This window comes from Scylla paramamosain, chromosome 6, assembly GCF_035594125.1.
Source record: "Scylla paramamosain isolate STU-SP2022 chromosome 6, ASM3559412v1, whole genome shotgun sequence".
In the NCBI taxonomy this organism is placed as follows: domain Eukaryota; kingdom Metazoa; phylum Arthropoda; class Malacostraca; order Decapoda; family Portunidae; genus Scylla; species Scylla paramamosain.
The window spans coordinates 25896997-25914635 of NC_087156.1; the positions used below are offsets into that span (position 1 = coordinate 25896997).

The 17639-nt window shown below is 38.4% G+C and overlaps 1 protein-coding gene across 1 annotated transcript; it reads right to left on the reverse strand.

The window, feature by feature from the left end:
• Positions 1 to 1950: 1950 nt before the first annotated feature.
• LOC135101055 (mucin-2-like) lies at positions 1951 to 11810 on the reverse strand. The gene is made up of 8 exons (XM_064004629.1): positions 11674 to 11810; positions 9528 to 10655; positions 8853 to 9050; positions 7988 to 8149; positions 6844 to 7032; positions 5237 to 6382; positions 4718 to 4861; positions 1951 to 2112 (listed from the first exon to the last, which is right to left on the reverse strand). The coding sequence occupies exons 1-8, from the start codon at positions 11735 to 11737 to the stop codon at positions 2105 to 2107; spliced, it is 3039 nt and encodes a 1012-aa protein (XP_063860699.1). The 5' UTR covers positions 11738 to 11810; the 3' UTR covers positions 1951 to 2104.
• Positions 11811 to 17639: the final 5829 nt, after the last annotated feature.

Below are 17639 nucleotides of genomic sequence, written 5' to 3' on the forward strand. Positions count from 1 at the left end.
CACTCACACCCATCCACCCACCAACACACACGGCGCACACACAGTCATCATCAATCCACCTATCCACACACGCAGGCGCACGCGCGCGCACACACACACACACACACACACACACACACACACACACACACACATACTCATCCATCCACGCATACTCATACCCACTCACTCACTAACACCCACCCCACCTACCCATCCACCCACATACACCCACACGCACACACGCTACACTCATACTCATCAACCCTCCCACCCATCCACCCACCCACACACTTATACGAGATGATGATTCATAACCTAATGATGCAATTACTCTTGTTCGCACAGCAGCAGCTTATGACCTAGCATTCCAGTTACAGAAATCATGCTAAGGACTTACAATTACGAGTATCAACATCTTATTTAACTGCACTAGCTAGCAGTCCTGCACCCCCTTGGTCCCAATACCTACATTGTAGAACCTTAATCACTCAAAATTCCTTCGGTTCATATAATGACCATTCAAAGGTTCTCAAAATGTGAATCAGATGTGTCATCCTGCCAGTCCTGCGTGATGTAATAATACGGTCTTTCAACTCTCGAGTTTCTCATAAATCCTCATCGGGTGGACGCATAATTCTCACACAGGATACAAAATCGTTCTGTGTAACTGGAACTGGTTATGATTATGATTACTTCAAGGCATAACACAGTAAATATTGTACATGAGCCATATGATACCATTTTGTGTAATATTATAAATGATTTCTGAGTTTATCCTTCCGCGCATCAGTATCTTTTAAATTATATTGTTTATTGTTGACAGTTAGTGTAATATTCTTTGGATAAAACCATGTCACGTTAACTTGATCAAGCGAACATTGCGCCTCAGCTTGCAGTTTCGGAGCGATCCGATCTATAAATAAATTTTATAAATAAATATAAGGCTCTACTTTTCGAATACATTGTTTGTATAACTATGGTTTTCCTCCAAGGAAGTCTTTCTTCCTATTCAGCTGTTCTCCTCGGCCATCTTACCCCTGTGCTGAAGGCTGCCTGATCATTAGGAAGGTGGCTCTGTGATGCCCTTGGAGTTGTCCCGTCGCCGTCCGTGCACCTCCGCCACGATCTCTTCACGTGGGCTCTGCCTTCCGCCCCTTGAAGGCCATCACTCCTTTCCCACTTGTGTTTGTTCTCCTCTTCGTTGCTAACATCGATGAAAGTAATTCCAGTGTACTTCATATACTGATGAAAGATAATCATGTTCAACGCTTGCTTTTGAAATATGTACCCAATTTCGTATAAAGATTATTATTATTATCATTTTCAAGGTTTCATACAATTATTGATATTCATTAAGAGTTACTTCAAATCGTTCGATGTTATCTATCACCCAAGACTGCTGGCACTGACTTCGACACAACGCTTCTCTGGCACTTCGGCTTTTTCCTAATTTTCGAGTGCGGAAAGTTACTGGCATCAAGTTGCCACACTAAGAAATATTGTATAATTCACTATGGAATACTTTGAGGTTATATGTATTCAGCGAAACATTTTACTTAACCTACAAAATTATTGCTTAGTCTTTGGTTTTTCCCATTGTTACTGTAGCTTCCTGGGAGTTTGTGTATACGTGTTCCTGTGTGATGCGGCGGCGACACCTGTGGGAGGGGATCCTGACCTCCCTCCCTCCTCTACCATTCCCAAGCTATAGGTGGAAACCTTATCACGGCCAAAAGGGTCATGTCGTGTGTACATACATGTGCCAGTTATTGTTGCCAGGCACTTGCCTCCAATTATATCCTCTATCAGCAACATATCATATATATTTTGTTCAGATGTCTTTACCTTTTCCAAGCGCGTACTTAATACTGTCGCCAGGGAAAATAAACACTGAAAAATCAGAATCATCCTTGATGGTGCCCTGTGTGATTGAAGGCAGTCTTTTTGGTATCCACAGATAGCCATATATTGCATCAAAGTAACATTTATTTAGCTTATAATGCACTGAAAACACAAGAAAATAACAAATCAGGTCAAGTTACAAATATTCGTTCCTCACCAGCGCCACCACGCCGCATCCCAAAACCATATTACTGTATATCATCACTTCCGGTCCACGTGCTCAGACATCTGTGAAGCAAGACAATACTTAGATTACTCGCCCTCCTTCCGTCGCCACTATTGCAACTACCACTACCACCACCACCACCATCTACTACTACTACTACTACTACTACTACTTTCACTGCTATTATTGCTGCTGCTGCTCTTATTACGGATGCTGCTGCTACACTACTACTACTACTGCTACTACTACTACTATTAGTGCTGCTGCTACTTCAGCTACTATTACTACTACTGCTACTACTACTATTACTGCTCCTGCTGGTACTATTACTACTGTTTCTGCAGCAGCAGCAGCAGCACCTGCTGCTGCTGCTGCTACTACTACTTCTACTACTACTACTACTACTTCTGCCACCACTACTACTACTACTACTACTACTACTATTACTTCTGCCACTACTATAACTGCTGCCACTACTACTACTACTGGTGTTCGTGCCATTACTGTTACTGCTACTACTACTACTATTACTACTACTACTACTGCTACTGCTCCAAATACTACTACTACTACTACTACTACTACTACTACTACTACCACTACTACTACCACTACTACTCCAGCTGCTGCTACTACTACTACTACTACTACTACTACTCTTGCTGCTCCTATTGCCTTTGCTACTACTGCTGCTCTCTTTGTCGTGGCGCATTTGTTTATTTTATCTTATATATATATATATATATATATATATATATATATATATATATATATATATATATATATATATATATATATATATATATATATATATATATATATATATATATATATATATATAAGGAATTGCAAAATTTTCCAGTAGATTTCCTGTGTCTTTCATGAAATCAATAAACAGGCAATCTTCACATCCTACTTTGCCTCTGCTAACTTTGTTTAATGTTTTCGATATTTGATTTATGCTTACGCAGGATGCTTCAACGTTGCTTTTTTTTTTTTTTTTTTATAAAAGTGGAACATTATTATGCGTTAGACGGCTGAAGACATAATTACAATGGTAACCTAAGGTGAGACATGTTGCACGGTCATGGTGCCCACAAGGTACCGTCGCACTCGCACATTTTCCGTCAATTTTTTTTCGTCAATTCCGGTTTCCGTCAACTTTTACCTCTCTCCTTCCTCTTTTTCCGTCTGCATCGTCAAACGGAAGTGATCGCTTTCACGGAGGAGGGTTACCGTTAACTTTTGTTGTATATGATATAAAGATATTCTAAGTAAACCTTTTTGTTTTTGAAAAAAAAAAAAAAAAAAAGATTTTACATAAGAAAAAAATACATACATAAAATCTCTTAATTTCACATGTTGTTACATATAATTTGTAGATATATATCTGCAAACAATGGCTCGCATGACTCAACAGATGTTTTCATTTTTGGAAGGTCTCTGTTTCTTTACTACTGCGTGCTGGATATCCTTAGCTCGTTTAGTTTGTTTACGATTTACAAAACTTTTAATAAAGTGCAGAGCAGTGACTGGCATGTTTATTTACTGTCTATGAAAGTGATGACGAAAGGCTGCTGCGCGCGTGACGGGGCGCACTCAAGAAATTGTCGATTTTCAGAAAATAGATGAAAAAATGTGCTAGTGTGGTCGCTTATTAGGAAGACGCCGCTCTTCATCGACCATTGATTCCACGCTGGATATTTCGCCTAATCTATAGTAGTCAATAAAAGATTTTTCTCTAGAATCTTTTACATACCCTTACGGGGTTGCAGGGGTAACTTGTCAGATCACTGGAACTCTGCTCTAGTACGTGAAGTATTTCAGCTTTATAAGGTCTGTCAAAGATTTCCTGCTGTGTCAACTCAAATGAAGTAGCTTAGCAAATCACGATGAAGTATGCATTCCGCTTAATCATCGTATTATTCTTTACAAAACATACCTGCGACTCATATGCTAAACTTATTTTGGTTAAGTTTACGCTGCATGATTCACTATGCTGCCATTACAGAGTATATATATCTTGGGTGGGTAACTAATGTCAAAATGCTTTGTATCAGTTGGTGGTTAATCGGTGGATTAGAGTACGGTACTGATTACTTTAAAATCTATCAGCATGTTTTCAGATATGTTACGGTTTTGAAACTTTTTCCTCCAATTCGCTTATACAGTGTGGAACTGAGAGACCCTAAAAATGTGAACCTACAATAAATAACCAGAAGTTTAAAATTTATGCAATCACACGTTCACTAAAACTTCCTCATACTCGCACGTGTGTTCTTGTGTGTTACTCCATTTTTTCTTCTTTTCGTAATACAGATTAAATAAATAAATAAATAAATAAATAAATAAATAAATAAATAAATAAATAAATAAATAAATAAATAAATAAATAAATAAATAAATAAATAAATAAATAAATAAATATATATATATATATATATATATATATATATATATATATATATATATATATATATATATATATATATATATATATATATATATATATATATATATATATATATATATATATATATATATATATATATATATATATATATATATATATATATATATATATATATATATGCAAGAGTGAAAAAAAAAAAAAACCCTGAATATGGAAGTCCCTCTGCATACAGCTGTGGGAGTGACGATCCTCACTTTGGTGCCAGTTGCGGGGTGTGTATCGCCCTGGAGTCAGTGCCCTGCCCTGCAGTGCACGCCGCTTCCGGTGGGTGACGTACAGCACAATTCCTCCCACTATCAAAACCACCACTCCGATCAGGGATATCCCCAGCAGTAGCACTGCAAAGATAATAGATTCTTAGTCTAATATATATTTTTTTATCCTTTCATAACAGCTTTTTGGTAGCTATTACCGCATCAATCAAAGGCCGCTCCTATACTTTTGTGCCCCAGTAGTTATCAGTGACTTGCAATTACTGTAAGACTGGTAAGACACACCCACGCATTATCACTCACTTCAATTTGCAACCATAAGACATCTTATCTTTTTCATACGCATTTTTTTTTCCCTCGAATAGCAATCACTAAGGCTACTTTGTTCCTGCTTGTGTACTGAACCCATTCCAAAATGCCCTTCATTAACCCTTGCCTATTCACATGTAGCCACAACATGCTTGGGGAAAGAGAGGAGCAGGGAAGGGGCGCGGCCCGTACCTGTTGATGTCGACATGTCTTTGTGGATAATGCTGGTCGCTTCCTTGAGACTTGCGTGAGCCGTGATGACAGTGGGGTTCACTGCTGCTGCTGTTAGTGACGGTGTGGTGATGCTGATGGTGGATACTGGTACGGCAGTTGTGGTTTTTGATCTTGATGTAGTGAAATTGGTGGTGGTGTTTGTGGATAATGTGGATGTATGTTTGACAGAACTATTAGTAATAGCAGCAATGTTATCAGTGGTGGTGGTGATATTGGAGGTGTAGGTGTGTACCGGTGCAGTGTCATTCGTCATTCGTGTCTGTGTTGACCAAGTGGTGCTTATGACAGGCCAAGTATCCGGTGCTGGTGGTGGTAGAGATGGGGATGGGTATGGGGATGGCGATGGTGGCGTGGTTGTGTTAATGCCTGAAGCAGTGGTATTCATTGCTAATGAGGGCTTTTCCGATGCCGATGTTAGAGATACGGTGGTAATAACTTTTGGTTGTGGAGGAGAGGATGATGCCGGTGATGTGCCCTCGCTTACTAGTGAAGCCGATGTTAGTGATACGGTGGTAATGATTTCTAATGGAGGAGGAGAGGATGACGGCAGTGAAGTCGTGGCCTTGTTATTTGATCCACTGACAGATGACACTTTTGATATTGTAGTGTTGATGGAGGATGCCGCAGCTAAAGCTGGTGGGGTATTTGGAGTCGTATTTGCCGTTGTGTCTGATGTGTCTAAGGTTAGCAGAAGTGGATACACAGCATGCACTGAATAGGCGGCGAACATTTCAGTGGTTGAAGTTGTGGAGTTAGTGGATTTCGTTGTCGCTAACAATGGTGATGGTGATGTCGTGATGTTAGTTGAGGATCTTGCTAAGGATGGTGATGTGATGTTAGTGGAGGATGATGCTGCTAACGATGGTGGTGTATTAAAAACTGTCGTGTTTGTTGTAATATTGGAGACATTTGGAGTGAATTGCAGTGGATCCTGGCTAATGGAGGTTGGGAGCGGATACATGGCGTGCATCATTGGATATGCAGCAAGCGACGTGTCAATGGTCGGGTATGTAGCGCCAGTGCTGGCTCTTGTTGATGCTGTTGTTGTTGTTGTACTGGGAGTGGTAGTGATGGTGTTTTCTGGTGCAGGATTATTGTTAATTCCTGGCGATGGTGATGGTGGTAGTGGCGGCGGTGCAGGTGTGTTTACATCCGCGAAAGTGTGTGTGTGTGTGTGTGTGTGTGTGTGTGTGTGTGTGTGTGTGTGTGTGTGTGTTCAGTGTGGAAAGTGGAGTAGGTTTTGAGTATGAGTGAGTGAGGGTTGTTGTTTGTGGTGATGGTAGTGATGAAGAGAGAAAATATAATAATGAATGAGTAAACTGTATGCTATATTAGACTGTATTTGTATCTATATATAGTAGTAGTAGTAGTAGTAGTAGTAGTAGTGTTACAAAATTATATCTCTCACACAAAAATTTGCATAATTATGTCTCATGATGCGATATCGACAACAGCTACAATAGCAGCTCTCCTTCACGCTAAGTCAGGGCCTGTCGCTATGTACTTTTACCTTCTACCAAACTTAAGCGTAGTAAGGCTACATTTATTGCAATTAATCCACCTACCTAATAAATGGTTGCGTGTCCTCTCCCTCACTCCTTCGAGGTACTTGCGTGTTTCCAAGTACAAGTCCCTGTCGGAAGGTTTCTCGCTAGACTGATTCAGGTTAATCTCTCGTTTCAGTTCCGGTGTTGTGGGAAGTTCGTGCACCTTGGGAAGTTTTGGGGCTGAGGTCGTGGAATCTGTGGGTGGTGCTGTGGTTGTACATGGAATAAAAATGATAGATAAATAAAACAGATCATCTATTTCCTTTATAAATCTATATCTTCATTTTCGAGATGTATCGAGACCTATGAACGAAATGGGTTGAATAGTGTTTAACAAATGCACATGAAACTTTGAAGATTTTGAAATTTACCATTCCCTGTCGCACGAAGGACAGATGCTTCACGTGGAATGTATGGAAGAACATGTTTTGTTACACTGTACCTTCATCTATATATTCAACGATTCTCTGTTTTATATACAAATCATCTGTATATAATAGCACTAGCAGCAATAACAGTAATAGTAGTAGTAATAGTAATAGTGCTGGTGGTGGTGGTGGTGGTGGTGGCGCTGGTGGTAGTAGTAGTAGTAGTAGTAGTAATAGTAGTGATAATGGTAGTGGTAGTTGTGGTAGTGGTAGTAGTGGTGCTGGCGCTGGTGGTGGTAGTAGTAGTAATAGTAGTGGTAATGGTAGTGGTAGTTATGGTAGTGGTAGTAGTAGTAGTAGTAGTAGTAGTAGTGGTATTTGTAGTGGTGGTAGTGGTAGTAGTGGTGGTAGTGGTAGTAATGGTGGTAGTGGTAGTAGTGGTGGTGGCGCTGGTGGTAGTGGTGGTGTTAGTAGTGGTAGTAGTAGTAGTAGTAGTAGTAGTAGTAGTAGTAGTAGTAGTAGTAGTAGTAGCAGCAGCAGCAGCAGCAGCAGCAGTAATAGTAGTGGAGGTGGTGGTAGTGTTAGTAGTAGTTATAGAACTATATGTATCATACATACATGCAAACATTATGTATAATCATCTAAACATTTCCATAGCAGTCTCATGAAGCGATATCGACACAATATTAACAGCTCTCAATTAAGCCCTTTCAGCGCAATAAAACTAATGTACTATTACCTTCTACCAAACTCAAGAGAAACAAGGTTACACTTATTGTAATTAATCCACCTACCTGATGAAAAATTGCGTGTCATCTCCCTCATTCCTTCGAGGTACTTGCGTGTTTCCAAGTACAAGTCCCCGTCGGAAGGTTTCTCGCTAGACTGGTTCAGGTTAATCTCTTGTTTCAGTTCCGGCGTTGTGGGAAGTTCGTGTACCTCGGGAAGTCTTGTGGCTGAGGTCGTGGAATTCGTGGGTGGTGTTTTTTTGTTATTGTAGATGGAATAAAAAAATATAAATTGATAAATAAAACCTAAGATCATCTATTTCGTCTATATATCAATATACTAATTTTCGAGGAGTAAAGGGACCCATGAACAAAGTGGGAAAATGTCCATCTGGCTTGAATAGTATCTAATAACTACTCATAAAACTTTAGACATATTAAAATTCTAATTTACTTTCAACCTAAAGGTTGAAACATTGAAAGCATGGAAAAGCAACTTTGACGCAAAAAGAAAACCTAAATCTATATGACATAAGAACAATTCAAAGAGTGAAGATCCTGGTAACTTCCATTTAGCTGGCGGACACTGATAGGTTAGGAATGTATTTAAAAAAGTAACAATGATGTTTCAACAATAATAGGCTAGGAATGTATAAAAAAAAAAAAAAGTAACTATGATGCTTCAGAAGTGTTGTGTTGACGAAGCCCTCCTCCTTTCGGACACACTGACACACACACACACACACACACACACACACACACAGAAAAAAAAAAAACGCCAATCATTAAACATCAAGATATTCTTAACTGAAACATATGAAACATAAGAGCCGGAAAACAATATTCATGTTACAAAATCTTCGGTTGACCATCCTCTGCAGCATCAATGATGCGGCAAGCGAAAACAAAGTGGATATTATGCTTAACCTACCTTCCATCTTCACTTCTTTGAGAAACTTGAGGGTACTGAAGTACGTGTCATTGTCGGAGCGGCTTGCGTTCTCGGGAAAACTTTCTTCATTAGATGATTTCATGTTCTCCCTGCTGTCCATATCCGGCGTTGGGCGAACCCCTTGGATGATTTGTGGCATTGTTGTTGCTAAAGTTGTCGTACTGGCGGTGGGTGGTTCTGTTGTGGGGATGTTCTGTGCTCAGGTGTAAAGGTCACACAAACGCACACCCATACACTCTAAAATAACACCAAATCATAGTCAATAACGTTTGTTGATAATGAATTTTCACGCAATATGGACTCGAACGAAATAAGAGTTTATCACGCAAACTTCATATTTTGTGTTACAAGCTAATAATTCACAAATTTTCAAGGGTAACTTCTGAAGATAAATGTGATGATTCAATTCATATATGATATGAAATGTAACAGTTTAGGCAGGCTTCTGTAAACATATCGAGGACAGTCCACATATTCTGTATTCAAGTTCGTTCGTTCGTTCTCTCTCTCTCTCTCTCTCTCTCTCTCTCTCTCTCTCTCTCTCTCTCTCTCTCTCTCTCTCTCTCTCTCTCTCTCTCTCTCTCTCGAGAGAGAGAGAGAGAGAGAGAGATACTATTGATCCCTTGGTGGTGAGTTCGTCCAGCTTGAACTTACCTGTAGTTTTCTTCTTTTTCCCCATCTTTCGTATCTTGTCTAAATTGGTGAAGGTCATAAAGCGTAAGTGATTGCTTAAATGTGCATCATTCTCCTTATGCTTCCTTGTGGTTTCGTTTCTGTGCTTTCCTTGTATCAGTGCTTTCAATTGCTGAATGGTCGCCTTCACAAGCTCTTCCTCCTTCTCGTCTTCTTCGGTAATAGGATTCTCTGCACCCTCTGGGGAAAGTGCTGCATCCTTCACATATCTTCCTTCGCTTAGCTTGTCATTAGAAGCTGGCGATGTGGAAAAAACCTTGTTATTATGTTCAGTAATGTCCTCGACGTCTGTTAAATGAAGAACGCTCTTCTTTTTCCTTTTTTTTATGGCGTTTTCTGTTGGCGTGACCGGGCAGCGTCTAGGTAATTGTTGGCGATGGATAATTTGCTCTCCGTCGAAACCACTACCATATGATGCTGATGTGGTGGTGGGAGAGGGAGCTGATGCTGCTCGCATCTTTGCTAACGTGGGCGTCGATGTCGTGATCGCCGTCGGTGATGCAGTCGTTGTTTCTATGGCCGTTAGTACTGTGGTCTTCATTTTTGAAGTCGTTGGTTCCGTGGTCGTCCGATTCGTGGTCGTTTCTGTCTGCAGTGACGTGGTTGTCACTTCTGAGGTCGTCGTTTCTGGGGTCGTCGGTGTCATGGTCGTCGTCTCCGTGATCGTCAGTTCAATGGTCGTCGGTTCAGTGGTCGTCAGTATGATGGTGGTTTGTCTACTGTTGATTGGTGTTATGGTGCTGGTGGGTAGGAGCGTCGCAGCTTGTATCGTGACGGCGAGTGAGGTGGCTGGCGGCACACTGTGGCCGTGGTCATAGTCCTGTACTTTTCGTATTTGGTCTTCATGGGAAGACTCTGCTTCGATATGGTATTCAGTGGTTGTTGCTAAATCACCTTTTCTGTGAGAAGATGGAAGGGTTATGTCTACAACCTCGGCAGTTCCATTTGGCGTCACGTCCCATGGCAAACTTTGAGGAAAGCCTTCAGTTATGACTTCTGGGCCTGAGATATGTTTTGACTGACGCTCGAGGTTACGACTGAGGCTATGAGTTGCTGACCGAGGCGCCTCATTCTCATTTGTGGTGATACCTGCAAACGACGATCATGTTAGAAGCTTGTAGATGGAGTTTTACAAAGGGCATGTTACACTGTTTTTTTGCTATAATAGTATGTATGTGGTGGACGTAAGACCAAGGTATGCATCATAACTGTAGATGTAATGCGTGAAAAAGGAAGGCACTTTTTAGTCTCCATAACGCAATGATTCACTGCCGACATTATTCAATGCTTTATAATACGGATTCAAGACAATGAATGTCATCACTGGTAAGTGCTATATGCATAGCAATGATTTGAATTATTAGCAGGTTTAAAATGAGCACGGCTCACTTTGATAAGAAAAGAGGTAAATTTTATACACACACACACCTTATATTTATTTATTTATTTATTTATTTTTTGGCGTTTGCCTTTAATCCTTAGCGATAAGTACTTGTTTTACGGGGAGTGTATCTGAGATTGTTCTAATATTTTTTTCCTTCTCCAGTATTTCTGTCATAAATCGTTTTCGAGAATAACCCTGCCACTATCTTTCAACGCTTCGCAGTACATTCATCCAATAAATGCTATGTATTACACTCTCATAGCGCACATCACAGATCTTGGTATGGATGAGTTTTACTGAGGCCGGTCACTAAAGGACAGATTCATGTTATAAAAACGATCACAGATGCAGAACGTCCTTAGTTCAGGGTAAACACTAGAATGATATTAATTTCTCCAAACAGGGATAGGACTGTCAATCTTATCTATATACATATCACCGACAGCAGACCATTTAAGGGGTTATGTCAATCACATTGCCTCTGTATAATCTTTCACTGAAACTCACCCACGAAGTACCTCATAACACCTCACACCAAATTCATAATTCCTAAGAACATTCAATGAGAAAAATCATCGTCTTAATGAGAATGTTTCTTGCGTGTTACATGTAATGATCACAACAACGTTTGTAATCAGGTCAGGCCTGTCAGTCTGTACTGGCACACACAGCATGGGCAAGGCGTTAGCTTAGTAAATGCATAAGATGCTTCTTTTGACGTACCGTGAGCACCATAAACTGCACAGAGCACTTGAAGAGCCACGGCAAGGCACCTTACTCTCACCATCTCTGCGTCCTCGTTGTAATGAAATATTTTCTAACTAACTGGTCGTCTCTCCTGGGCCTTCACCGCTACCAAGGCTTCGAAGCTTTTGAACCTTTGAACCAAACCAGTTTCAGTCAAGTGACTGAGATGACTTTTCAGTCATTCATGTGATCATAATGCTTATTTCTACACGATGCAATATAAGGTGATAAACCAGTGCCCAAAAATATAGTTCTTATGTCATAACAACTGAAAATAATTACATTGCAAAGTACGTGTTAGTCGGGGCCAAGCCATTAAGGTCTCGAAATAAGGAAGCATTGCGGCCCCTCGTTACCATAGCTCACTTATTTCATTTCATTTATTTATTTATCTATTTTTGTTGCAAACATGGAGTCAGCAAGAAAACTGCAACTATTTCACCTGCTTATCTTATTTACTTCTTGCTTAGCCTTTTACACCCAAGTACACTACATGTGTCATCTTAGGTATTGTAATTGATCTGATACCTATAGTTCTATGGATATACCGCGGTAAAATGGATTATATATATATATATATATATATATATATATATATATATATATATATATATATATATATATATATATATATATATATATATATATATATATATATATATCCGCAGCCGCGGATATGGAGATACAGTACGTACACACACACACACACACACACACACACACACACACACACACACACACACACACACACACACACACATATATATATATATATATATATATATATATATATATATATATATACGAGTATATATATATATATATATATATATATATATATATATATATGTATATATATATACTCGTATATATATATATATATATATATATATATATATATATATATATATATATATATATATATATATATATATATACGTGTTATATATATATATATATATATATATATATATATATATATATATATATATATATATATATATATATATATATATATATATATATATATATATATATATATATATATATATATATATATATATATATATACGAGTATATATATATATATATATATATATATATATATATATATATATATATATATATATATATATATATATATATATATGTATATATATATATATATATATATATATATATATATATATATATATATATATATATATATATATATATATATATATATATATATATATATATATATATATATACGTGTTATATATATATATATATATATATATATATATATATATATATATATATATATATATATATATATATATATATATATATATATATATATATATATATATATATATATATATATATATATATATATATATATATATATATATATATATATATATATATATATATATATATATATATATATATATATATATATATATATATATATATATATATATATATATATATATATATATATATATATATATATATATATATATATATATATATATATATATATATATATATATATATACGAGTATATATATATATATATATATATATATATATATATATATATATATATATATATATATATATATATATATATATATATATATATATATATATATATATATATATATATATATATATATATATATATATATATATATACATATATATAGAGGAAAATACAAAATAAAATAAATGTATAAGAAATAAAAAAAAGAAAAAGGAAAGAAAAGATATAACAAAAGAAGTAAAAAAAAAAAATCATTATTTACTTTAAGACTAGATGTAAGGGGGAAGGGGAGCACAAGGGGCAAGAAGATGGAGGGGGTAAAAGTGGGAAGGGGTTGGATGGAAGAACGAAAAGGAGAGCAGGGGACAGGAAAAGGGAATACTTATTTCCTTCTACTTCCTCTGTACCTCTAATTATTCACTCTCTCCTCATCCTTTCTGCTTATAATTATTCTCCCTACTTTCTCTTGGTACTCTCATCCTTCTTCACCCTTCCTTCACTTCCTTGTCCCATGTACTCACCTTCCCTCGTTACGAACTCCCCTCTCCTTTCTCCTTCAACTCCACAGTACATCCCTTCCTCCTTCGTCCTGTCTCAAACCTCCTTCCCCTTCGCCTCTCTCCTTATCTATCTAAAATAAAGAGACAAAGGAGTGATACCTCGCTCTCCCCGTCACTCATTCCATATCGTTTACCCTTCATCCTTCCTCACTCTCTCTCACTCGTATAATTTCATTCTCATTCCATTTCCATTCTTAACATTCCTCAGGATCGCTCTTACTCACTCTCACACTTCATCTTTCGTTAACTTTCACATTAACTCCCATTTGCGTTCTCTCCCACTCTAATTAGTACTCACTCCCATGACAACTCTAACTTTCACACTCACACTTAATCTTTCGTTTATTTTCGTAATCTAACTTACGTTTGTTTCCTTCTTCGCGCTGACTCACACTTATTCTTACATATTACTTCCTATCCACAGCCATTCTCACTCTATTACTCTCTCAACTCGTGCTTACTTTCTCCATTCAGCTCATTTACGCTTACCCTCACTTTCACTCAAACTTAGCTTCTTGTCACATGCTCATGACTCACCTCATGCAATCACCATTATAAACTTCATGGCTAACGAGTCAAATATAAGAAAAAGAAAAAGTCCCTGACTACAGAAAAGAAAATTTCAGTAAACTCAAATTAATGCTTAACCAAATCGACTGGAGTTACTTACGTACCACCACAGATATTAATGCTCACTGAAATTTTTTCATGGATATATATCACGCTCACGTGTTTTTGAGTGGTGCAAGAGGTTCAAAGAGGGCCGGGAGGACGTGGAAGATGACCCCAGGAGTGGAAGACCCTCAACGAGCAGGAATGAGGCCAATGTTGAGCGTGTCAAGCAGATGGTGCGTGACGATCGTCGGTTGACTGTTCGAAAGATCGCAGATGAGCTTGGCATGAACCACAACAGCGTGTGGAAGATTATCACTGAAGATCTGGGCATGCGGAAAGTCTGTGCGAAGATGGTGCCGAGACTCCTGAACGATGACCAGAAGGGACGACGCATGCAGGTGTGTCAGGACATCCTCGAGCGTCTGGAAACTGAACCAGACTTGCTCAGGAGAGTCATCACCGGCGATGAGTCCTGGGTATTTGAGTACGACCCGGAGACCAAACGCCAGAGCCTTCAATGGAAGAGTCCGGCGTCGCCACGGCCGAAGAAAGCAAGGCAGTCCAGGTCCAGCTTCAAGGTCATGTTGATCGCTTTCTTCGATGTGAGGGGCATCGTCCACTGCGAGTTCTTGCCACAGGGCCAGACAGTCAACCAACATGTGTACAAAGAAGTACTGCGGCGTCTGCTTCGTGCAGTGCGCGAGAAGAGGCGGGAGTTGTGGCAGGGCAACTCGTGGCTGCTTCACCACGACAATGCGCCTGCTCACAATGCCCTGAGCATCAGAGAGTTCTTGGCCAAGAAGAACATCGCCGTGCTGGAGCAACCGCCCTACTCACCTGACCTCGCTCCGTGCGACTTCTTCCTCTTCCCCAAGCTCAAGGAGGTCATGAAGGGGACCCGTTTTGATGATGCGGACGACATCAAAAAGGCCGTGACGACGGAGCTGAGGAGCATCCCGCAAGAATCCTTCCAGCAGTGCATGCAAGCCTGGCAGAGAAGGATGGACAAGTGCATGCGGTGCCAGGGGGATTACTTCGAAGGAGATAACCTATAGTTTGTAGCCTGGATGTGAAATAAAACTTGTGTGGCACCAGTCCTGGAACTTTAATGACACACCTCGTACTTAAAAGCAGCGCAAAGATGCGTACCTATGAAAAATCGTCGTCCCACTCAAAACGTTAAGCCTAAGTGGTGGAACACACAAATAGCTGAATGCTTGCGTGCCAAGAGGGATGCTCATAACAGATTAAAATCCTTCAGTAATAACGAAGAACGCACTAGATTCGTTGAGACGTAAAGCAAAGAGGTTAATCAAACACAGCAAAAGGTCCACAGAGTTAAATGTTGCAAACCAGAGTAAAACGAACCCGAAGGAATTTTATAGTTTTATCAGGCAGAAGAGAGTGATTACTTCAACTACTGCACCTATAATTGACGAAAATGGAGATTACACCAACGACGAGGAGAAAATTAGTGACATTCTAAACACTTTCTTTGCCTCAGTATTTACAACAGAAAACCTCAGCGACATCCCTACGGTGCCAGCAGTCCAAATTAATAACAACAACGTAAGACGTAATACGTAAGACTATAACAGCAAGTGACTTGTCAAAATGCATCGATAAACTTAAAGTAAGCAAGTCACCCGGGCCTGACACGATCTCATTCCATATTTTAAAAGAAGCAAAATCCGAATTAGTTAAACCACTGACCGTATTGTTCAATAAATCCCTGCAGTCCGGTACAGTGCCTGATGAGTGGAAACGTGCAAACGTAACTCTGATTTTCAAAAAAGGCAGTAAATCTTTACCATGTAATTACTGGCTTAACCTCAGTCGTATGCAAAATCCTTGAAATACTAATAAGAGATAAACTCGTTAATCACTTAGAAGAAAAGAACTTACTTAAAAAAATGCTCAACACGGCTTCCGGAACAAACGCTCTTGTTTGACGAACTTCTTAGATTTCTTCTGTGATACTCTGAACCAGTATGGCGAGAGTATAGCGGTAGATATAATATATCTTGATTTTCAAAAGGCCTTCGACAAAGTCTCCCACAAACGTTTAATGGTTAAACTAAAATCACACGGTATCCAAGACGACGAGTTGAGATGGGTAGAAAACTGGCTAAACAACCGTAAACAAAGAGTAGTAATAAATGGAAAAGCATCCAAGTGGACTAACGTAACCAGCGGGGTGCCACAGGGATCAGTTTTAGGACCTGTTCTCTTCCTTGTTTATATAAACGACATAGATGAGGGTGTTACCAGTATAATATTGAAGTTTGCTGATGACACCACCATAGCGAATTCTGTAGTCTCTAACGAACAAGTGATAAAATTACAGAAAAATCTAGACAAATTGTCAGAGTGAGGGCAAACCTGGCAAATGAGTTTTAATGCAGATAAGTACAAAGTGCTTTGCATAGAGTATAGAAACGAGAAAGCAAATTATATTTTAAATGGTACCTAACTTAAAAGTGTTGACAACGAAAGTGATTTATGAGTAACAATATCGAGTAGCTTAAAACCTAACCAACAATGTTCATAAGTCGCAAAGAAAGCGAATAAAACAATTGGCTTAATCGGCAGATCATTTGAATATAAATCTAAAGATATGATCCTATTTCTATATAACTTCCTGGTTCATCCCCTTTTGGAATACTGCGTTCAAGCATGGCGCCCCTATTACCAGAAAGACATTGATTAGTAAATTAGAATGAGTTCAGCGTAGAGTAACAAAAATGATACCAAGCTTAAGAAACAAATCATACGAAGAGCGTCTTAAATAATTAAATATATTCCCGTTAACACAAAGAAGACTAAGAGGAGACTTAATTCAGGTGCTTAAATTCATCAAAGGCATTGATAACATGGACTGCAGTAAATATTTCATAATAGTCTCTTCAAATTACACGCGAGGAAACGGTTACAAAATTGTTGAGAAATGCTTCAACTCTCATGAATCAAAAAATATTCTTTTCCACCTAGAAATAAATCTATGGAATGGGCTTCCTCGAGACGTGATAGACTGCAGCATCGTAGAGGCTTTTTAAGCGCCATCTTGATAAATATTTTGCCTGCAATCCGTGGCTAACAGCGTTGGTTTGTTAGTGATTAACTTCCTTGCCTTCAAGAAATGGGGGCACCTCATTTCATCTATTTTCTTTCTTTCCTATAAAATTTCCTTCGGGTTTTTCCTTCTCTAACCCCGTAAGATATTTCTTTCCGAC

Bases quoted from the DNA above. Each gene is read 5' to 3' on its own strand.
- LOC135101055 (XM_064004629.1), bottom strand. From the start codon at position 11,737: ATGGTGAGAGTAAGGTGCCTTGCCGTGGCTCTTCAAGTGCTCTGTGCA. The intron at 7,033-7,987 runs GTAGGTGGATTA...GTACAACCACAG, and splicing joins GACACGCAATTTTTCATCAG to CACCACCCACAGATTCCACG. The intron at 4,862-5,236 runs GTACGGGCCGCG...TTATCTTTGCAG, and splicing joins AGACATGTCGACATCAACAG to TGCTACTGCTGGGGATATCC.